This window comes from Centruroides vittatus, unplaced genomic scaffold, assembly GCF_030686945.1.
Source record: "Centruroides vittatus isolate TY-2023 unplaced genomic scaffold, ASM3068694v2 scaffold_3046, whole genome shotgun sequence".
NCBI classification, from domain to species: Eukaryota; Metazoa; Arthropoda; class Arachnida; order Scorpiones; family Buthidae; genus Centruroides; species Centruroides vittatus.
Genome location: NW_027122699.1, coordinates 1,004,697 through 1,028,105, shown reverse-complemented (window position 1 = coordinate 1,028,105; position 23,409 = coordinate 1,004,697). Strand labels below are relative to the sequence as shown.

The following is a 23,409-nucleotide window of genomic DNA, read 5'->3' as shown; positions in this document are numbered from 1 at the left end:
TTATATAAAATTAATTTTAGAATTTTGAAATATGCAAATTCAAGATCTATAATATATAATCAAGAAACTAAACGAATAAAACTTGCCTTAAATTTGCAAAATATGCAAATAATTCTCAATGTTAAAAAGTATCAAACATATTTCTTATAAAAATACCGAAAAAACTTATATCAAAAATTAAAATAATAACTACGACAGAAATGCAACATTTTTTATATTGAACTTTTAAATTATGTTCCAATGCACTTTGTGAATTTAAGCTGTTGATTACATTTCGTTATCATCAGAAAGCAAAACAAATTGAAATGTAGTCTTCCCACAATATTTTAAATTGATTTTATAAACTGTTTATTAAATTTTATTGTTTTTATAAAAAAAATGTATACATCAATTGTGTGTACTATAAAATGTCAAATTTAATTATAAAGATTCTCCTTCGGGGACCAAATATGTATAATAAATACAATTGTAATACAAATTGTGTATTTATGCTTTAAAAATACGAGCTTTTACACACAAATTAATTGTGAATGTTTTTATACACGGCCAAGGCGACGGCTCGATGTAAGACGTAACTAAACACGACGATTGCGGTGGCAAATACTTTCGGTATTTCGACGGTAACTGGAAAGACGATCGTTTTATAAGATAAGTTTCCAAACGAAATATAAATTTTAACGTAATCGGATTACCTATGCACGCTTGAATTTCCGAAATCAGTACGAAAGCGGTTATCAGAAAATCCGTAGTCGTGCCGCCGTGCATGCCCCAGAGAACGGCCGGCAAGTAAAATACTTTTCCGTAACTAAATATTACGAGACCGTTCAATAAATTAGTCGTGGAATTCCTAAAATGTACGTATCTTTTACTACTATTGAAAGTTTGTTAATTATAACATTTAAAGAGTATTTACTTTTTCTTGGATATTCTTTTCTTGTATATAATAAATATAAATAATACAACAAAAAATAGAAAGAGCAAATTTTCTGCAAATAAAATTTTAAGATTAATCGATCAAATTACCACCAGAGAAAGTTAATTAAATTACCTATCGTGGCTTTTAAACACGCAAAATAGAAATTCCATTCTAGTTCTAAGTAAATGAAGCCGTCGGAGTTATCGAAATTCCAAGGCACCGCCCTGTCCAAAATCCACTTTTGATAAGCGTCGCATAGCAAAAATACTATTGCCAGCTTCCACACAAACTGAAAGAACGTCGCGACGAGATTTAAACGGTTAAAATTGTCCAAATCCTTCAAAAATACCTACTTTAATCTCGGCGTTGAAAAGGATGTGCCTGTAAGCTCGTTTTCTCTGAAGGACCGCGTCGATTAATATTATGGAAGCTTCCGTTTCGACGTAACCGTCGACGATCATCTTGCAGTTTTCCTTGAAAACGTCAAATCACATTTTCCTATTAAACTTCAAATTTTATTAGAAATAACTATAAAAGAAATGGATGACAAAATCAATGCTTTTGGCATCAAATGTTACATTTTACTTCAGAAAATGAGAAATTCAGTTATTGTAAATTATAAAACTTTGTTAGATTGCAGCTTCAAATCTCATATTGTTCATTTGAAAAATACATATTAATTTAAACTGCGACGTAATAAATCTTATTAAACTTAGGCATTAAAACTAATTAAAAATGTGTTTTATTTTTGCAAATTACTTACGCAATGGCACATTTGCATCAAATAATGTCTAATGAACCACACCCCTACGGGCGACCCTTCGCGAGATATAGCCCCCCCAAAATCGGGCCGCGCGCGATCGGCCGATCGGGTGGTGAGGGCTATACCTACGTCACTTCCGGTCACGTGACACCTACATATACCAAAAATTTGTTTGTTTCATCGCACAGGGGGTCTACAATTTGGGTCGGTTCTCGCCCTCTCCTTACCAATTAATCATCGAAACGAAATCAATATAAACGAGCGAGAGTAACCTCGTTGCCACCTTTAATACCACTTAGGCGACCGATGTGAGTAAAGTAAGCGATCGGAACGACTTAAACTAAACATCTAAAGTAACTAAACTAAACTAAACAAAACATTCCGTAAAGTCCTATATTTCGATCATTAATATTAATTATAGTATATAATATAATAAAATAAATTAAAATATTGATACGATTTTAGTTTCCGTTATAAAGATTACTTAAAGCAATAATTTATTCGTTAGTTTTGAGTACCAACCATTTATTGCTATATTAATATTTTAATAACGTCGATAATTATTAATAAATAACTTTACCAACTTTAACGAAAATAATACGCATTTTTATTTACCCTCAAAATCGGGTTGCGCGCGAGGTCGCGACGCGCGTCGCTCTGCTGAGTATCGCGCGCGAGGTCGCGACGCGCGTCGCTCTGCTGAGTATCGCGCGCGACTGTAACCGCTCGTAAACTCACTAACCATTTCCGGCTTACCCATTTGGGTAATTCTCTCTGAACTGATTATGAACCCAATACACGTAAGTTAGATCACGTCAATTGACTGGCGCGCTGCTAACCGAAAAGAATCACACATTCTAACTGCCGATGTAAAAGGCGAAAAAAACAGATTCTACACTAACCTTCAAAAGCAACTCCTCTTGCGTATCCCGCGACGTCTTTTCGCTAGCTTGCGACGCATAGCCTCTTCGTGATGTGATCGAGAGGTCGCTGGTTCCCGCCTCGGCCCGGTCCTGGGGATCGTTGACGAAAGTGCTGATGGCGCCCGATGTTGTCTGAAAACTTATAATCCAAGTTTCAAATCCGACTTATAGTTTAGTTCACACTGAGCGAATATCGAAAGCCAATGCGAAAAGTACCCGATTTTTACCCAGCCTATCATTTGCAAGCAAGCAAAAACATGTCGAAAAACAAAATGGCCGTTTCCGATATTCCGTCGTTAACCACGTTTGTTTATTTATTGAGAAAGAAAGATACGTCGAAAAGAAAACGATGCTGGGTGAGAGGAATATTAAAATTCCGTAATTACAACATTTACTCTATTGCTTAGGAAGTTTCTGTAGCCATCTTGAAAACAAGAACCACGTGACAACTAGCGGGAATACGAGTGGTGGCGAAATTTTTTCGCTAACGAAAAACCTCAACTGTTCCGAACTTCGAAGCGATTCACGAAATGGTAAAATTCGCCGGAAACGACGTCATGTCTGACGTGTTATTCGCTCTGCTTTTCGCATTCGCCAACGAATCACGCTCAGTATGAACTAAGCTTAACTGCCGATGTAAAAAGAGAAGAAAACAGACACTCACCCTCACAGCGCCTCCCCTGCGTCTCCCGCAAGAGGAGGCGCTGTCCTCTCGCTATCTGGCGACATCTTGGTTACGATGCACAGCCGCTGGTCCCAGCTTCCGCTTGATCTTTCTGGTCGACGACAAAGGTGTTGGTTGCGTCCGATGCCTGAAAAATCACATAATCCAGGTTTCAAATCCGCAAAGAAGTATCCTTCGGTCACGCGCACTTCACTACACAAGCTTCGGTACACAAGCTTCACTACTCACTGGGCGGTCTTCATCCTCCAGCTGTTCCTCTTCGTCGCTGTCGGGCACGTGGATATCGCTATATGGCTCGTCAGGCGGCAGATCTTGGTCCGCGGGCACACCGATCGTCAGGAGTTGGAGACCCTGGCGACCGGGACCTGGGTAGACGGCTGCGATATGCTCAACAAACTGCCGGAATTTTGCCGCTGTTGTTGGCAACTTAGACAGGAACCGCGTTCTGTATACGTAGCTGCACGTGTAACTCTGCAAGCTCCTGTCCGTGCGGAGGGACTTGATGGACCTCTTCAGCCAGCGATGTCTACACTCGATGTTTTGAGTGTGGGCCTCAGAATCTTCGCTGTTGACGAATCTACGAGAAGAAAAAAGAAAAATGTCACTTTTCGGTATCCTTCTCAAAACGCTCATTCATTTCTTTTTTTTTCACTTAACACATAGCACAGTATCATCCTCCTTACCTCCCGGGGCCCTGCTGGCTGTGATTCACGGTCTTATGTTCCGAGAAGCCCATCGTCGTACAGCCGCGATATTGGGGCGCGCTGTCGGAAAGCACTATGGAACCAGGAGCTATGTATCTGGACATGTAGCTCCAAAGAACGCGCCTGCTTTTGTTCTCCACCTGAAAGAATACGAGAAAATATAACACAAAACTTCCACTAAAAGTAAATAATAACAGGAAATAATGTTTCGTTACTACTTACATGCCAGTACATAACTTCTTTCGTTTCCCGACAATAGGCACCAAATATAGTTATTTGGGTGCCTTTGGTTATGCGCCCGCGGTTGTACTTTCTTCTTCTAGTAAAAGTTTCATCAATCTGAAAAGAAAAACATATGTATATAGACATAGACGGTATATCGGCGAAGTCAGAAACTTGGATCGATCGTCACCTCGACGTGCAGGCCTTTACCGCCAAGCTGGTGATTTTGATTGTTCGAGACGAAAATCTCCGCAATTTCCCGGCAGAAGTTATACCAGTCTACCGCTGTTTGACGTGACACGCCGCATTGTGAGGCGGCGTCGGTGACCGGCAGCTTCAGGACCCATGAGAATATAATCATAAGCACCTGTTAAATACAAAAAAAATAAATTATCTCAAAACATACATCATCTTTACGATCGAATTAGAGAAACACGTAACGTGACGTGAAACCGCCGATTTTGTGGGTGTTCTCCCCCGACCCTGTTAAACCCCTTACGGCTACTTACTTTCTATTGTCTTAGATGTGAGTCATCAACTCCCAAGGGTAGGGTTAAACAGGATCATTCCAGAATGGCGAAAGACAAAAGAACAAAGGAACAAAGAAAGAAGAAATACGAAAAATATAATATATCCAAAATATGGCATACTGCAACGATATTATACCTCTTGAGCAGAAAGCTGAGCGCCTTCAAAAAATGTATTCTTTGTACAAGAGAGGCTACCACTGCACATGGGCCGCCAGACAAAGCCACCTGTCCGCCTACGCATTTTTTTTCTTTGCGATAGTTTTTCGCAGCGGTAGACAAATCCAAACCTCTCCGCTGGTGCCGGCTCTTTCCTCATCGCGCCTGAAAAATACGACAAATTGAATTAGCTAACAGATACTTGCGTACGGCACTTTTGTACAGGAGGAAATCAAGGAAATTTTACCTCCACACTTAGAACACGACGGTACAAAGCCGGTCAGGTCCGGATGGGGCACAAGTCCCACCATGTGGCAAAATTTCTCGGCGGCAAGTTCGTTGGGGAAGTACGCTGCAAAATTAAAACAAGTTAATCGATTAAAAATCTCTTCGGTATCCACGACGGGATTCTCCGAAATTTGTTCTGGCATCATGTTCAAAGGCATGTTTGAAATGATAAGGACTGATATACAATGTTGCCAGATCTGGATTATAAAGTAACAGTTGTGCTTTAAAAATAGCCGAATTGAACTATTTGTAGCCCAAACATAAATATGAATTATTTTGTATCTATGCACTTTTGCTAATGAAATAAGTTACTAATGAAATTCTTAAAGTTAACATTAGGAAAAAAATATATCTGAAATTTTTTAAGATGTATTTCCAATTGATGTCAATTTTATCTTGTCAAAGAGAGTCATTTGTGGGCTGGGTGACTCATTTTTAACTTCAGAGTCTTCATTTTGAACTTAAGAGACTTAGTAAGTTGCGTTGGGTAAGGATAAGGGTTTTTTCTAACTATTTCCGCCCCGTGGGCACTAAGAGGGGCCTCTTTTAGCAAGCCCATTATAAGTTTGACCATGCCCACAACGGGGCGATCGGGTTGATGAGGAACGGGACCTGACATATCCTGAAGGGCCACCTCCCGAATAATTTCATGGAGATTTTCGGGTCCATTCGAAAAAATTCGAGAAGATACTTACATCACGGCGTTTACTAACTTGCGCATTCACAACTTCTAAATTTTCATTCATAAAACCACGTAATGGACCCCGAAACGAAACTGTCCGCGCAAGGAGAACTCCATGTTGCTTTCCACCATAAACTACTGCTACAAGCGGCAAAGATGGCCGCTTGTAGCAGTAGTCGGCACCCACTCCGACAGGAATTTAGGAACGCGTTCCGCAAGAATGTTTAAACTTAAACATATGCCGCTGGCGCAAAGGAATAAAAAAATGCACTCCTTGACCGCTCGGCATCCGACCATTGGATAGGTTAGGTTAGGTAGGTCCGAAATATTGGGCTTTTTTTCCATAAAATTTAATGCAAATTGTACACGGAAAATATTTTGTCTATTTTTCACAAACTTATACTCGTTTCTGCATTGCGCACGTTTTTCTATATCTGAAATCAATCCTTCGCGTTGCAAAAAAGCTACCAAAATTATTTCGCAATTACAAATATCAATAGGCCTATACATCACTCTTTAAATACAAATGAAAACGAAAAAATTATGAATGATCGCTTAATCCGCGTAAAAATAACTTGTTTTGGCGCGAGAGAAAATTGATCGGATAGTTCGAATTTATCTATGTATATATGTTCATGTCCCGCCAGTAACTTTTGATCAAAATAAAGTATTAATTTAATGAACGCACGATTAGTTCTCTCAAACAAAATCACATGTGATCAGTAATAAACGTAATCTATACTCTTTTATCTAACACATACCCATATTAATTTTATATACAGTATCTTAAAATGAATTAGCAGCTCCTCACCTTTCTTTTCGGCTGGTTCTTTGTGATGGATTGACAAATAAATAAGAAAAATCCACTAACCATCAAACAACTTTCTTTTAATCCAAAAATAAAGATTTTTAATAATACATACAAATTAAGTTTTACATAAAAACAGATTTAAAAGAAATCATGTACACACTTTTTAAAATATTCTATTGTTATTACAATTTTTAAAATACGATTTCCATATATTGTAAAGTTTTATTCGTTTCTTTTTAATAAACGATTCTTTCTTTCTGTGAGTATCGGGGGTTAAGCATCAAAGCTTAACCCGCGGATAAGTCGATAAGGTGTCGGCGATATACAAGTAATCACCCACTTAATTTATCAAATAAATTTAATGAAAACATTAACTAAATGGTAACATACAAAGAGAAATATAAAATAGGACGTTGGAGGAGAGATGTCGGCATTCGAGGCATTTAAGGGAACTAATCCCTTTTTAATTTCCGAATTAGATATAACTAACTCGCGGTCAATGGAGGGGGAGAGAGAGAAAGGTTTTAAGTAAATAAATCTAAGTTTACCTCGCTGTTCGTCTTTGCCTAGATGCGTAGAGTGAACGGAGTTGATGGTGTTGACCAGCCGTTGTCAGCTTGTTCGGACGCCGCCCCGACAATTGGGTGCGAGCCCCTTTTATACCATTTTTGAGGAGTGAGAACTGTCATACTGTCGATGATTTGTACGCGCACCTGTTAGTCGGGCTAGTGTCTAGATCTAGCTAGTACGGACCACGTGCAATCGGGAAGTTTGTCTGATGACAGCTCTCACCCATCAATTAGCATCTAACTGACAATAATTTCTACAAAATAGTAAACAGTCTTGATATTGTTTATATCAAATGTCGCGCTCGACGACGATCGAGGCAATTTATTGCACTTTTGTTTAGATTTTAATATACATTTGTTGCGGCCACGTGTCACGTGTAGCCAAAGAGGGATGAGAAACATCGTCTTTTCCCGTCTTGTAAACTCTATCGTCTATCGTCAAACAAATGGTGGTTTTTTCTCTTATTGATATACAGTATAGTTCAACAACTATTTCGAGAAGATCGTCTTGGTCGTTGCCATCACATTTCTTTAATTTACTGTCGGTAGTGAAGTTTTTATTACTAGCATAGATGACATATCAGGATAGATTCTGAAGTGGAAATAAATAGTATTAACATTTCTTACATGAAAAATATTACTATTTAATTAAAATTAATCATCACTTTTTACTATTTATTAAATTATTATATAAAAGTTAATTATACTATAAATAAACTATTTTGTATATTCCATTTTACCTAAACATGTATATTTTAAAAAGTTATATAGGAGTCACGTGACTGGTACCTCGTACGAGACACCATAGGTACGAAAGCGAAGTCACGTGACCGGAAATGACGTACGCTAGTCGTGTGTGCTACATACTTAAAAGCGAGTCTTCGCCGCGAGTTAGCAGAGCGACGCGCGTTTGCAGTGCGACGCGCGTTAGCAGAGCGACGCGCGCCGCGATCATCGCGCGGCCCGATTTTGGGGGGGCTATATCTCGCGAAGGGTCGCCCGTAGGGGTGTGGTTCATTAGACATTATTTGATCGCACAGGGGGGGTCTACAATTTGGGGGGGTTCCCCCCCCATTTACAACTGCGACGTAATAAATCTTATTAAACTTAGGCATTAAAACTAATTAAAAATGTGTTTTATTTTTGCAAATTACTTACGCAATGGCACATTTTAAGCAATTCTTTAGTGTATTCTCTATACAGAGCGGGTGCCTGTTTTCCACAGTGGATGCAGACGTAATTATGTTCCATCTAAATATAGTACATTAAAAGAATAATCAATTTTATACGTAATTATTTCAAAAATTTCAGTTTATTAACATTTAGAATATATAAATTATTTATTTAAACTTTGTAGATTAAATTACCTATATTGTAGGGTAGATGCTGTAATATCTTGTTATACAACAGCCTCAAATACTCTTTAAAATGCCAAAATATATCATTAAGAAGTATTTTGCGAAACACCGGTCGAAACTTGTAAGATGAAACGGCTAAATAATTAACGTCAAATAGAACTTTAATGCATTAAGCTAATCTAGTGTTGTATCTAACAAATTAGCATTAACATATCTATTTTAAATTAATATTTAACTCGAGAATGCTATCTCAACTCTTACTCGGCCTTCGATAATAACGAACATTTAATCATTTAAACACCAAAATTTGACATTTTTAAGCAGAAAAATCAAAGTATAAGTGAAATTTTACGTGATTCTCGGATTATATATAACAACAGACCATTTAAATAGCTACAAATTATTAAATGTATCGTCTCTTTTCAAACATCAGTAGAAAACGATTTTGTCACGGGCGGCGCCATCTTCTTTCATTAGTACCTCTAGTGGAGAAAAATGTTTTTTCTCCACTAGAATAAAAATATGACGACTCACAATTTTTAAAATTATTATTAAATAATTTTTACTTTTTAAAATTACATATTATTTTTAATTTTTAATACATTGAATTTTAAATATTTGCCATAATTAAAATTAAATTGGAAGACGAGGATTTTAGAAATGGTGAAGCCGATTTAATCGAAAATATTAAGGCTGCCATTTAATTTTCCACTTTTTTAAACAGGATTCGATAATAAAATCGTTATTCCTGGTTAAGAAGGCAATTGCTAAAGTTAATAAATACCGTGAAATGAATTTGATACAGCGAAAGCCGTGTGGAATGCGTGTGATGGGGCATCAGTTACGTCTATGCCAAGGACAGAAAAATTAACATTTTATCTATAACTAGCAGATAAGCCCGGCGTTGCTCGGGCAATACGTAACGATAGCGAAGATTAAGATTATTACACTATATCCAATCTTACCCAGAATTCAAGAATTGGGTTCCCCTGTTTTCAGACCAATTAGAGAATTTTTAGATGGGTCTAAAAATATGTTCCATTTCCCGCAAAAACGCAAAAAACCGCATCTGCGCCTGTAAATCTTGCACGCCGCTTTCTCTTAACCTTCCATTGTTAAGGAATACACTTCTTTCATCCCCACTAGGTACACTACAGTAGACCCTCTATAACACGGTAGATACGTTCCGTGTTATATGAATCCGTGTTGTACGAGTCACTTAAATACATGAGCCAATCACAGCCCGTGTGCCGGGCTGTGATTGGCTCATGTATTTAAGTGACGTATCTACCGTGTTATGACGAAACGTAATCTACCGTGTTATAGGGGGGTCTACTGTACTAAAACGCAGTTAAAAACAAAAAATGCATCTAAAATAGTACAGTAGAAGCGAGTTCTTCAGGGTAAGACTTAATTTTACTTTTAAGACTTAACTTTTCATTAAATCCTTCAAAAGTTTTGAAGAAAACATTACGTATGTTTTACAAATTGTAAATTTGCGTTGTATGGCAAAACCATTTCAAAGTTGACACAAAATAAAACATTCAGAAAGAGTCAAATCAGAACTTTGTTGGACCACCTTTGTCCCGAATTACACAAAGTCGACTTTGCGTACTGTTAATTAATTTACCAATGATATCCTGCCCGATTTCTGACCAAACCTTAATAATTCTTTTGTACAATGATAAAGATTTTCTATGGCTAAGAGGAATACGGCGGTCTAATTTGTCCCACAGATGTTCTATTAAATTTAAGTCCGGTGACTGCGGTAGTCATTCGAGAATTTTGATATCGTTTTCGTCGAAATATTTTCTGAGAAGCAATGCTGTATGTTTGGGATCATCGTCTTGTCGAAAGACAAATTTATTTTCAATTTCCATTTTCCTTGCCGATGCCATTAAATTGTCTTCAAATATCTGTTTGTAATCTACCGCTTTCGTGCGATGGTGAATTTGAACAATATTGCCCGTTTCAAACCCGAAAAACACCACCAAACCTTTATGTAAGGCGAGTGTTTTATTGTTCCCACAGTTCTATTTTTATCGAATGCGTGATTTTTCTTTCTCCAAACAAATTTCTGTCTTTTAGCATGTCGCAACTCTTGATTCAACTCGTCACTCCAAATAACACGCTTCCAAAACTCTAGGGGCTTGTCCACAAATTTTTTGGCAAAAGCTAATCTTTTCTTCTGATTCACTGCCGAAATCATCGCATATAAGGGAGTAATCTATATACGTTTAACTTCTTCGTAAATTATTATGTAATTGATTATGGTCTTTATAAAATTTTGATACGTTTGGATAGAAATAATTAACCAATATCATATTTAAGTATCACATCTTAGTCTTAAGGTAAACACCCGTATCAGAATTTTCGAGATAAGCGCTTCCTAATCTTCTGTAAGAATAAATATATTTTAGTTAATACAAACATAATATTTTTGATTTTTGATCTGGAAACAAGGAATTTACCATTTTAAATAGGAACAACACATCTCGAGTTACTTATTAATGAACGAAAAATACATATTATACAATTATAAACTAAATTTGCATAAATGTCCTAAATACTAGAATATACCAAGTATGAACTTTCATCTCGTCATTGCGTAACAAATTTATGCATAAAATTACATAATTGATTTTTAAAATAATCTAAACACTTAAATTCTTTCAGTAATTAGGTTGATTTTTTATGTATATTATTTCTTTTTTAGCTTTTAATTAGCACACTTTTTTCAATTTCATTTTGTACATTGCATTTATTTATCAATAAAAAAATGATAAAAAGATATGTGAATTCTCCCAAAAAATATCAAGTTATGAATATTTAAAATGTGCCTAAGCAATGTTTTGAACAATACTTTTTTTTAGCGACCTTCGAAACGCGAATTACACAATCGAATCGTACCCGAACGCTGCAAAATATTAATAAACGTTAATTATTTTGCAGCTTTCATTTGTTATAACTCTAAATTTGAATACGCTTCCTGTTATTGCTAAATTCAAATAAAAATATTTTTCCCAGTGTATTCGCCCGCCCGCACACGGACAATACACGTACAGTACTTTTCCACGTGTTCGACGTTACGTCACACAGAATTTTTATCTAGTTGTTTAACATCTGTTTTATCGTGTTTAGTCTGGACGGAAGTTCGGCGCTTGCTCTCTTCACGGTACTTCGTTATTAAGTAACGAAGTTCGTCGCGAGACTGATTTCTCGTGTCCGTAAAGGTATATCTTCGAAACTAAGACATCGGTGGTTAATATACGATTATCGGCGAGACCGAGAACGGTACGTAAACAACAGCGACGCTACAGTAGTGTTAGAAAGATGTGTCCTTTCTTCTGTCTTACTTTAATCGCGGTGGCCGTCGTCGGATTTCTGATTTGGTTCGTGAAGAAAGCCGATGCCGATTTGACTTTACTTTTCTACGAAAAATATGGAAAATCTGTCGGTAAGTGAATACGTCCGAGCTAAAATAAATAATAACGGATGAACCTAGAGTAAAATTACCTGTTAAAATGTAATATTTATCTTTCTTTTTTATTGATTTGTTGTCAAACCGTGTTGTATTGTTGTTAGAAGTGTTGAACACAAAATCGTGTTAATAACAATCACATGGCTTTTTCCACCTTTATTTCAACTAAATAAAGGTGGAAAAAGCCATGTGATTGTTATTAACACAAAATCGTGTTCGACACTTCTTTCTTTTTTATTTAAAAAAATATTTGCGTAAACGGAAATTTAGACGCGTATTTATAGCTTGTTTACCTCGGTCGTGTAAACGACCTGGTTTATTGTGATTGGAGCTCGTTGCGCCTCTCGTCAGTCGTTCGGCTCTCGTTGCGCCTTCCTTCCGTGTCTCCTCTATACGTGACTCGAATGGTGTCTGTCGGGCTTCTTTGTCGAAATATCGGACATTCGGAGATCCCGCACAAATTCCAGATAGTCTCGTCAGTCCTGGAATGTCTGTTTTTTTACTCTCTGCCCTGTAGGCATCGAGAGGATTTCTTTTAGCGTGTCCATTATGTCTTCCGCCGGACCCGGCGTACAAAACTATGAAAAATTGTGAGGCAGCCGGAAATGATGGAATCGTGGCCGAAATGGTGAAATGTGCCGATAGAAAGACGTGGAAAATTTTGGCGAATATATATGCAGAACGCCTAAGATCGAGACACGTGCTAGATTGTTGGAATGGCGCAAATATAATATTTGTCTGTAAGAAGGGCGGCAAAGAGGTCGTTAAAAATTATAGACCCGTAAGTTTACTCCCGATTATATGCAAAATATTTACGAAGATCGGCGACGCCGAATTAGAAAGCGCGTTAGATGCCCCGCGACCGCGGAAACGGGCCGGCCTCGGAAGCGGTTTCGGTACGACGGACCGTACGCGAACGCCCGGAATTATTAAGTCGTACCGACGAATGTCGAATACGGCCGGCGCCGGCCTTCGTCGACTTTGAAAAGGCTTCGACTCCGTGCGTCTCGGAGCGTTAACGGAGGCTTTGACCGGCCGAGGCGTCGACGAACCGTACGTAGAAACTCTAGCCGACGCGTACGGAGAAGCGAAAGTTAGAGTGAAAATCTATGATGATACTCCGGAATTTTCTGCTACCGAAGGCGTTCGACGAGAAGACTCGATGTCGCCCGAGCTCTTCGCGGCAACCCTAGAAAACGTATTCTGTAAAATAGACCGGAAGAACAAAGGTATATCTATAGATGGAGAACACTTTGACCGTCTAATCGTTCCGATAACTAAATACCCTGCAGAACTATGAGAAGTAGCCTAATCGGTGATTTAAAGCAATGAAATTAGCCTTAAAATGAACTTGGCAAAAACAGAACTCGCGTACAATGAACTGGTAGACGATTAAGACGTAACAATAAATGACGTCACACTAGAAATGGTAGATGAATATATATACCTGGGACAAGTAGTACTTTGGGTGTTACTTGTGTGGCAACCAATTTGGGAATTTACCCAATTGCCACTAGATGGAGTCCGGAGGAATTTGGATCGTGTTTGGATCGCCGACGTGGCGATGTTCGCCAACAAAAGTTCAAAATTCACACTTGTCGAAATGCTGCACGCACAGAGACGAAAAGTCGAAAAAGGTGAAATGCACGCGTTCGAACCGGTCTTTATATTCCTCTGGACTCCATGTGGTGGCAATTGGGTAAATTCCCAAATTGGTTGTCGCACTTGTCTGGCTCACTACTTCCAGAAATCAACGGGAGGATTAAACTAGCACGGTCGACGTTTGGACAAAATTCTGTAATCTTCGTGTCCGGATTGCCAATCCGCCCGAAGAAACGAGCGTTCGACCAATGCGTACTACCAGTCGTGACTTACGGATGTGAAAATTTGACACTAAAGAAAGAAATAATATCAAAACTCCGAGTCGCCCAAAGGTCAATGGAGTGATGCATGCTAGGAGTAATCGAGAGAGAGATCACAAACAAATAGAGTGGATTAGGCAGAAAACCCAGGTAAATGAGGTGATCCACAGAATTAAATCTCTCAAAAGGAAATGGGCAGGATATCTGGCAAGAAGGACTGAGAACAGATGGTCCGGGATAATTACGACGCGGTATCCACGGGGAATCGAGAAACCCATAGGACGTCCAAACTTAAGACGGGACTACGACGTAAGGAAACAAGCGGGCACAACGCGGTGGAGAGAAGCAAACGATAGGCAAACATAGACACAAATGGAGGACAATTATGTAAGGGAGGCTACACCATAATTAGAAATGGTAGAATAAGCTGAAGATGATGATAACATTATATTTACATTCATATATTTTTATAATATTGAAGACTAGTGAGAAGTATAAAGTCTAAAATACATTTTTGAATACGAACCAGAAAGTAAGGAATTTTTAATAAAATCCAAGATTTTGACGATCCCGTAAAAACAAACCTTTTTGTTTTTGGATTTCCTACCCTAGGGATGCCGAGAGGGCCTTTTTACGAGCCCGTCGCGGGTTCGGTCGGGTTACGACGGCAAAGAACTCGGCCCGGCACGTCCGGGACGGACCACTCCCGAAAGATTCCTAGGGTTTTCGACTGCCCGGATTCGATCTCGGGTCTCCCGGAGCGACAGGCCGACACCTCGGCCGTCCGGTCGATCGAACAAAATACTTTTTCCAAACAGTTTAGGAAATGTGTTATTTAACTGTAGCGTTTGAAAGTGATTAAAGAAAAATCGTATCTAAAAGCAGATAATTATGTTATAAGTTTATATATTTAAGAGATTTGGTAAGTGATTACATATTTAAGGAGTTGGAATAAAAATTTTGTTAGATTCTAAATTAAAGTTTAATTTTATAAATAATTAAACATTAAGGTATTTATAGCAAAACAATAATTTTTAAATTATTCCAGATTCATTGAAAGGCAAAGTGGTCTGGATCACCGGTGCTTCCAGCGGAATAGGACAGGCCGTGGCCAACAGTTTGGCTTCCGGCGGAGCGAAGTTGGCATTGTCAGGAACCAGCGAAGAAAGGCTACAAGAAACAAAAAATCAATGTTTAGGTATTAATGCAATTTTAAAATATTATGAGAAAGTTAATGTTTCTTCCATTTCCTTGTAATTTATTGCTACTTGTCTAAATGTCATTGTTTCTACAACCTTTCTTGACTTTCCTTAAGTTGTAAATTGATGTTTAAATAAGGAAAATTTTTAAATTAAGTTAAAAACATAAGCATTATCATCCTATAAGTTATAGAAATTATACACATTGTGTCTTGGAAAATTTTCAAATTATAATCAGTAAAAACAATTATATGATTGACTATTTTTGACTTTTTAGTAACTACATTATCATAAATTTTATAGTCCTAAAAAAGTTTTTAATGAGATTCAGAATAAGGTTGTAAGGCAGGGTGTCAAACTCAAACTGCTTAAGTGCCAATTTTTTGTATCGAGTATGACGGCGAGCCAGATGTTTTTGGCTTTTGTAGCCAAAAATTTTCTAAAAAGTAGTCCAAAAGTACCGACTCAAAAACTTCCTTTTTAATAACCCGAGATTTCGCAATAAAATAAAAAGAAACATTTGTACTTTTCCTGCAATAACTTTAATCATAGAACAAACATTTTCGACCAATTTACAGGCCCGAAGCTCTGTAAACTGATCCGGAAATAAGGATGGCAAAAATCAAAATACAAGCGTAAACTGTAATTTACTAATACAGTCAAACCTGTTTTTATGCGGTCTTTTTTTGTGCGATTTTTTAATGCGATTTTTTATTTGTGTGGTATAGTTGGCGACTAGTCTCGTGCGATTTGTCATGTCTCACGTTGACTTATTATAGCTAAATAAACTTATTATAGTAATATTATTGCATGAATATGCGAAAAATAAAATGATTTATTTTTTAAGTCAACAAAACACCACCTGGACAAAAATATGTAAAACAGACGATAGACCAGACGATGCAGTCAAGTGCTGACATCTGTTGTCAATAAATTCTATTTCGTACGGTTTCGAGTTATTTTTTATGTGAGACTTTTTTTAATTGTGTTGCGAAAACTATTTTTTACAGCCATTCGTAAAGTTTCGTGCAATTTTTTTTTATGCGTTTTTTTTTATGTGGTCCCTATCCACTGCATAAAAACGGGTTTGACTGTATATCGAAAACACGCATTTTATATGTAAAATAGTGAGAATTATGTAATAAATGATCTTGACAACACAGACAAAGTACAGTATAGATCTTCTGTTTTAATAGGCCATGTCAAACACTGATTATTTAATTTTGTACAGTATTAATACAGTATTACAAAAAATATAATTCTTTTTTTGTACCATTAACATCATTTAAATTTAATTGGAAAATACAAAAAATGTATATTTTGCAAGCTAAAAAAATTTTCTCTCTGCTGACCGAAACACGTTTGGATTAGGCGGACGTTCGGATTAGCGGCACTCTACTGTATATTATTTGTCCTTTAATTAAGCTTTGTTTTAACCGAATACTGCTTCATAGAGTAGCTTTTTTGTAAAATGTTAAAGTTTCATTCATTAAGTGACGATGCATATATATATAATTTACCGTATTTTACGGACTATAAGACGCATTTTTTTCTTCGAAAAATTGCCTCCAAAATTCAGGTGCGTCTTATAGTCCGTAGCATCTTATATGTATTTTATATGTATTTTAAAAAAAAAAAAATGCTTAAAAATTAAAGTGTGTCTTATAGTCTGTAGCGTCTTATAGTCCGTAAAATACGGTACTTGTTAACAAATGTTTATTAATATATATATATATATATACATATATAGGGGAAGGTCGTCTAGTACCGGACACCTAAGCTTTTCCTATATTATAAAAAAATTTTACGGCTCAATTGGTCCAGATTACATTCCATACAAAACTTTGTTGTCTTATAAAAACACTTGTTAAAACTCATTTTTCTAAGATAAAAATATTAATCATTTTTTTACACTTTTTACAGTCATTAGATTTTTACCGAGTTCAAATGCGGAGGGTTGTATCGGACGTGACAAAAATCTGCGAGAAGAAAATTACTTTCGGTTTTTCAAACGACTTTTTATTATTAGGCAGCGTTATTATCGAGAAATTTATAAAAGTACAAATTACGGATTGTAAAACTAAGTTAATATATGAGAAGAAAGTGGTATAAATAAGAAAAATTTAAAAATTATCAGTCTGAAAATTTAACAATTTGTTTTAACGACAAATGTATTTTGTGTTTATTCTTATCGATTTTAAACCGTTTCCGATACAACTCGTAACACCTCTGTCTCGTACGAACCTCGACGTATCTTGTCCGATACGACCCGAAACGTCGTAAAACGAAACATAGGTTACCGCATACGTATTAGTAAGCTTAAGGAGATTTCCGGCCTACGAGTTAAAGAACAATAAAGGTTGTTTTCTATAATAAACGTAAAAACAACTTATTCTCATTTTCGAGCGAGCTACGACGACCGGAAGTCGTCTTCGTTCACTCGAAACACTATTAAAACTACCAAATTTTCTGCCACGTGTCGACGACGCAACCGATTGACTAAATATGGCGGAAATCTGAACTTTCTTTATTCACCCGACATGCTGGTATCTTCGCGGGTTCTGTCACTCGTAGCAAATATTAGAAACAACGCTTGTCCGGTACTAGACCCTTCCGGTCTAGACGACCTTCTCCTACTATTATATTAAGAAGAGTTTATCAAAGATTTGATGGATTTTTACAGTAGAAAATCAAAAGTTGTGTTTCTTTGGGAATGATTTAAGTCTATGGATCTTTATATTTCAGGAGATACATTACAATATTCATTTCAACATACTCTTTAGTTCTAATTTTCAAATTTAAAGAATCAAATGAATTTTTATTAGAAATATTATAAATTAATTTCCATTTTGTATTGTAGCTTTATATATTAATCCAAACTTGATTATTATTATTTTATATAATAGCCTCTGGCAAACTGACAGAAGACGATATTCTTTTAGTACCTTTTAATATAAGTGATTTTTCCGTTCACGAAGACTGCGTAAAGAAAGTTCTCGATCATTTTGGAACCGTAAGCCACGTTACAATTAAATCGTAACGGTAAAATTATTCCAAATTTTAACGTAAAAATAACCATTTCTTCAGATCGACATTCTCGTCAATAATGCCGGTCGTACGCAGAGAGCGTCGTTTCAAGAAATCGAAATTCGAGTGGATCGAGACATGTTCGACATTAACGTTTTCGGTACGGTAAATTTAACGAGAAAAGTCCTGCCTCATTTTATCGCCAAGGGCGGCGGCCACTTGGTCGTGACGAGCAGCGTTACCGGAAAATTAGGTAATTTTGCGGGCGTAACATTTTATAAAACATTTATTCGAATAATTTTTTAAATCCGATAATTAAATTTTTAGGTGTTCCTTGGTCTGCTTCGTACACTGCTTCAAAGCACGCTTTACACGTAAGTGCGATTACAACGAAATGTTTAAATGTAATTTATTAAATTACAAAATCTTACTCTATCGAACATTTTTATCCTTAATGGTGCATTTTTTTAATTTTTTCAAATGACATATAAAATAAACAAGCTTTATTATTATTTACTTTTGCCAAAAATTTCAGCATTTATTGATGATACTTCTGTAATATTATCAATAAGTCTGAGTATAGAGTGATGAACATACAAAGTTTGATTTTTTTAATCTATAAAATATGAAAGTGTTGTTTACTCAACTGACTACACCAACTGTGAATTAAGTATGAATAATAACAATTAACTCTCATCAGTTAAGTGATTAAGAGATGGATCGAAGTAGTGTCGGATTTGTGATTTGTAAAAGTTATCGTTATTACGTACCATTTTTATTGCCGTCGTAATCTTGTTTTCCTGTCGGTAAGGAGAGCGTAAATTAAAAATATTCTGACAGAGAATCTTAAAAAATTAAAAATTAGTCTAAAAATTGATATTTTTATCTAACACAAACTATAAATAAATATTATGTTTAGAATCAGATTTAAAAGTACAAAATGTTTTGACAGATCTTGTAATTATCTAGAGTAGTGATTGCCAAAGTGGGATGCGACTTTCTACAAATTTAAACTTTAAATTTGTAGAAAGGAAGGAATTTTAAAAAAAATGCACGTGATCAATTTCTTTACTTTTGTTTTGTGTAGTTAATTGATTTGGCAAATGAGCCATTAATATATACAGAGTGATTGACTGGTGGCATTGGTAGTTTTTTCTTTTCCTTGGAAAGTGTTAGAGATAGAAAAATGGGGCTTATAACCAAGTTTATGGAGCAGATGGTGGGGGACAATTTTTGGAGACCTTGAAAATCGGTGGTATCTGAGAGAGAACAAAATGTGTTTTTGTTTTAATTATAAGAGATGCTTTTGAGCCATTATATAGATAGTATGCAACAAAATAAATACCTTTTTAATAGGTCATATTTTCTTAAACCTAAATTTTTCGAGATATTCCAGTTTCTTCTAAAAATCCGAAACTTTGTCAGGTTTTGGTCTCTATCTTATTGTCAGATAGTTGAACAAGCAGGCTTTGAATAAATTGAATTGCTTCTTTTTCAAAAGACAAGGAGTGCCTTGCCTGGAGTGATTTTTTTCGTTTTTGTGTATTTACTCGTTTCCCGTGCTTTTGTGAAAACGAATTATTCGAACGAAGACGTATTTGATACGTCGACGGTTTTAGGTGCACGTCGCTAAAATTATTCACAAGCTGCAAATTTTTATGCCAATCTTCATGGAGACGAATTAAGGAAATTGTTTACTTTCAGTGGCTTTCTAAAGAAAACATAAAAATCAGAATTCAGGAAAGTCTGTATGTTTTTATATATAAACATACACACTTTCTTGAATTCTGATTTTTATTTTAGAGCTTTATATATATAAAGCTCTGATAAAAGGGTAAATGATTAAAAATATTTTCCAACCACTGCTGTAGAACCTGAGTTTATGTTTAAGCCTATTTGCTCATTTTTGGGGATAAATGCTGTAATAGAATAAATGTTAGCTTAAGAAATTACAACTTCATAATTGTGATTGTATTTTTGTATAAAATATATCTTTTTTTAAAAGTTTCATATTTTTTTGTAAATAACAACCTGATACATTAGAATTTCCAAATGATCTGCTGAATTTTTATTGGCTAAATTATGATTAGTTTACTTATCTGAAACCAAAGAAATTTGGCTTAGAGGTAGGAGGTTAAGCCACCATCTCTTAATAATAAATTTTAATAATTAGAAATAAATTTAATTTTTAATTTAAATTTAGAATATTCTGGAAGAAAAGTTTGGCCCGGAGTGGCACTCGAACTCACAACTCCCGCTTGCCATATATTATTAAATTTATTAAAAGATGATGGCTTAACCATTATGCTTTGTTTCCAATCATTAAGGTAGTCATAATTTAGCCAGATAAAAATCTGGCAGATCGTTTGGAAATTTATATTTTGTAAATGACAAGTTATACTAAACATATATTCTTATGATTTTTTCCTGAGTTGATTGAAACTAGTGCAGGGAGTAAAAAGACAGCATTACAATTAAGGTAGTATATTCGTTATGTAGCTTTGCTACGGACGGTAGAGAAATCGATTTCGATATTGCGTAACGTGACGCGAACGTCGCTTCGACTCAAGGAAAACCGCGACGAGATTGCCGAATGCTCGTACTCTACTTGGACGACCGGGAATATTATTGCAAATGCTACTTGCAATAATGGCAAATATAATTATACCAGTTTGAATGATACAAAGGACATATATTGACTTATTGAATATTCATCAATCTAATAACAATTATACTTTGCTAATATTCTTTTAGTAGTATACAAATTCTTCATAATATAATATACTGTTTATTTATATACACCTATCCCTCTTTTTGCACGGCGGATACGTTCCGAAGAATGCCGCGTAAAAAGTACGGTACGTACGTCCCGTAGAAAAATGCTCGATACGATCCAAAACTTCAACGAAATGAAAAAGTAAGCGATGTAGAAAAGAAACACGAGTCTTATTATTCTATCATCATTTATCATTGACGTTTATCTGTACATATAGTAAACACAAGATAGCATAGGAAATATAAAATCAACATACAGTATTCTCTGAAGTACATACAGTGCTGTACTATGCTTAAAAAATATAAATGAACACTTGATTTTGAAACACAGTTTTAAAGCCAGTCTCTCAACCGAGTAACTGTTTTAACAATAACACAGTTCAAACAAAAAGTCAATTTTAAAAATTTTTAAATAAACTATTTTTCCCATGTAAAAGAAATTGATTGTGTAAAAAGAGGATCAGTTTTCTTTTGTCAACTGCATTATTTCAAAATTGTGTAAAAATAGACTGTGTAAAAAGAGAGGTAGGTGTATGGAATATACATCTACTCTATATATAAAATACTTAGCTTAAAATTGTCACAATACTTTTTCTGTTCTGAAGAAACAGAAAATTACAGCACTGGGAATTGTGAATCGTCACGAAATTTTTGATCGAGTGAGTGAAGTGAGAAGGAAAGTGAGCAAAGCGAAGAGATTGTGGCCCGACAGAGCTCTAAAACGATGAGGGCGCCCAAAGAGAATGAGGCAAGGTTGTTGGCCTAAGGGGAGAAGCCAAATGGGGGTTTGGGTTGAGTTGAACAAAACAAGTGGGAGTAGGGATTGGATCAAGAGGGAAATGAAGTGAGCAGAGGTGGGAGGGTCAGGCTGACCACTTCGTGGGAGATTGAGTGAAGGGAGAAAAAGAAGGGGGCTTGGCTCTCATGAGGGTTTGTCACAAAATTTTTTTTAACAAGTGGACAATTGTTAACAACTTGTTAACAATTGGAAACAAGTGGGCCAAGCAAACTACATAATCATGTCAATGGAATGTTTTTCCAATTAATTTGAGTTTCAGGGTGCATTTTGAAAGCGATCCAAACACTTTACATTACAGAATCCTTACTCAGAATTAGACAAATGAACATATATATATATTATTGAATTTTTGTTATGAATAGTGTATATTGGGAATGAGTGAGCAGGGAATTGGGAGTACGGCGATAGGCAGCCAGGGAGGTGAAGTCCCATTGCATATATAAATCCTATATCCTATAGAAGATATATTTAATTGTCTCAAATGTTAAATAACTAAATTGTAAATTACATTATTTAAAAATTTCTAGATTATAACTTTTGAATATTATTGTGCCGTAAAATCGAATGTAACGGTTTCTAATTTTTTAAAGGGTTACTTCGAATGTTTACGAGCGGAATCGAGTAGCGGCGGTATCGACGTCACCATGATCTGTCCCGGACCCACATTTGCACAGACGCTTTTGTCAAAAGCTTTCACTGGAAAAAGTGGAGAAGTAGGTTTTTATGGGCATTTTAAGATTATAAAAGTTCACTTTCTGTTTTAATTTTATTATTTTATTGCTAGACGTTTGGAGGACAACAGGAATCGAACGAGAAACGTATGCCCACCTCGCGATGCGCCCAATTGATTTCCGTGGCAATTGCCAACAGAGTCGACGAAGCCTGGATATCTTTGCAGCCAATCCTTTTTGTCTTTTATCTAGCACAATATACTCCCACATTTTTTAGAAGGTAAGATATTCTTAAAAGATACCAATAGTACACTCAAACCTGTTTTTGTGCAATTTTTTATTTGTGCAGTATACGAATTTCAATCAAATTGGTATACTGCACAAAAACAGGATTGAGTGTATTTATATATGCATAAACCATTAAATGTATTTTTTAAATAGTTTCCTTGTGAAGAAATTTGTGACCAAAGAAAGAGCAGCTGCATGGAGAGAAGGACAATCTTAATTTGAGTCAAACAGCATCAGTTTTCTAATTATTAAGTTTAGAATATTATAGGGTGAAAGGTGGATTTGTAATATGTTAATTACTCTGCTTTTTCTACAAGATTATGGTCTTTGATTCACTCATTTTTTATGAAAATAATTTCATCTATCAACAGTCAAAAATAACAATTATAATCAATGATTATGGGTACCATGCATGGTTTGATTCATAAATTAATTCTTTTGCAGGTAATCAAATTACCCATAAACTTAAATCATGCATAGAGTTTGTTTAAACACACGCTAAGATGTTTGTATGAAAACGTTTTATAAAATAATGTATAAAACACTACAATAAATTTATATAATTAATATTTTATAGCCTAAAAGATGTTGTGATTTTTATCTCTGAAATTTATATTTGAAAATTGCCAATTTTATTCAAATTTACTGAAATGTGCCTTGTGTTTTTTGATATTAAAGATAATAAAATTTATTTAGAAAA

General features: G+C 35.7%; 3 protein-coding genes across 3 annotated transcripts; 1 reads left to right on the top strand and 2 right to left on the bottom strand.

The window, feature by feature from the left end:
- Positions 1 to 245: 245 nt before the first annotated feature.
- Arv1 (ACAT-related protein required for viability 1) lies at positions 246 to 8,772 on the bottom strand. Its single transcript, XM_067285909.1, has 7 exons — positions 8,617 to 8,772; positions 8,408 to 8,500; positions 1,270 to 1,389; positions 1,049 to 1,205; positions 914 to 986; positions 693 to 847; positions 246 to 624 (listed from the first exon to the last, which is right to left on the bottom strand). The coding sequence occupies exons 2-7, from the start codon at positions 8,498 to 8,500 to the stop codon at positions 521 to 523; spliced, it is 702 nt and encodes a 233-aa protein (XP_067142010.1). The 5' UTR covers positions 8,617 to 8,772; the 3' UTR covers positions 246 to 520.
- LOC136988078 (uncharacterized) lies at positions 3,337 to 4,585 on the bottom strand. Its single transcript, XM_067285879.1, has 5 exons — positions 4,404 to 4,585; positions 4,214 to 4,330; positions 3,971 to 4,131; positions 3,516 to 3,864; positions 3,337 to 3,414 (listed from the first exon to the last, which is right to left on the bottom strand). Exons 1-5 carry the CDS (start codon positions 4,572 to 4,574, stop codon positions 3,337 to 3,339), a joined length of 876 nt encoding a protein of 291 aa, XP_067141980.1. The 5' UTR covers positions 4,575 to 4,585.
- A 2,918-nt stretch (positions 8,773 to 11,690) lies between the features above and the next one.
- LOC136988041 (dehydrogenase/reductase SDR family member 7) lies at positions 11,691 to 23,409 on the top strand. The gene is made up of 8 exons (XM_067285827.1): positions 11,691 to 12,064; positions 14,999 to 15,148; positions 18,056 to 18,162; positions 18,237 to 18,429; positions 18,504 to 18,550; positions 22,341 to 22,463; positions 22,535 to 22,701; positions 22,863 to 23,409. The coding sequence occupies exons 1-8, from the start codon at positions 11,941 to 11,943 to the stop codon at positions 22,924 to 22,926; spliced, it is 975 nt and encodes a 324-aa protein (XP_067141928.1). The 5' UTR covers positions 11,691 to 11,940; the 3' UTR covers positions 22,927 to 23,409.

Bases quoted from the DNA above. Each gene is read 5' to 3' on its own strand.
- Arv1 (XM_067285909.1), bottom strand. From the start codon at position 8,500: ATGGAACATAATTACGTCTGCATCCACTGTGGAAAACAGGCACCCGCT. The intron at 1,390-8,407 runs GTAAGTAATTTG...GACGTTTTCAAG, and splicing joins TGCTTAAAATGTGCCATTGC to GAAAACTGCAAGATGATCGT. The intron at 1,206-1,269 runs GTAGGTATTTTT...ACGTTCTTTCAG, and splicing joins TTTTCAACGCCGAGATTAAA to TTTGTGTGGAAGCTGGCAAT.
- LOC136988078 (XM_067285879.1), bottom strand. From the start codon at position 4,574: ATGATTATATTCTCATGGGTCCTGAAGCTGCCGGTCACCGACGCCGCC. The intron at 4,331-4,403 runs GTGACGATCGAT...TTTTCTTTTCAG, and splicing joins GTAAAGGCCTGCACGTCGAG to ATTGATGAAACTTTTACTAG. The intron at 4,132-4,213 runs GTAAGTAGTAAC...GTATTCTTTCAG, and splicing joins AAGAAGTTATGTACTGGCAT to GTGGAGAACAAAAGCAGGCG.
- LOC136988041 (XM_067285827.1), top strand. From the start codon at position 11,941: ATGTGTCCTTTCTTCTGTCTTACTTTAATCGCGGTGGCCGTCGTCGGA. The intron at 15,149-18,055 runs GTATTAATGCAA...TTTATATAATAG, and splicing joins AACAAAAAATCAATGTTTAG to CCTCTGGCAAACTGACAGAA. The intron at 18,163-18,236 runs GTAAGCCACGTT...CCATTTCTTCAG, and splicing joins TTCTCGATCATTTTGGAACC to ATCGACATTCTCGTCAATAA.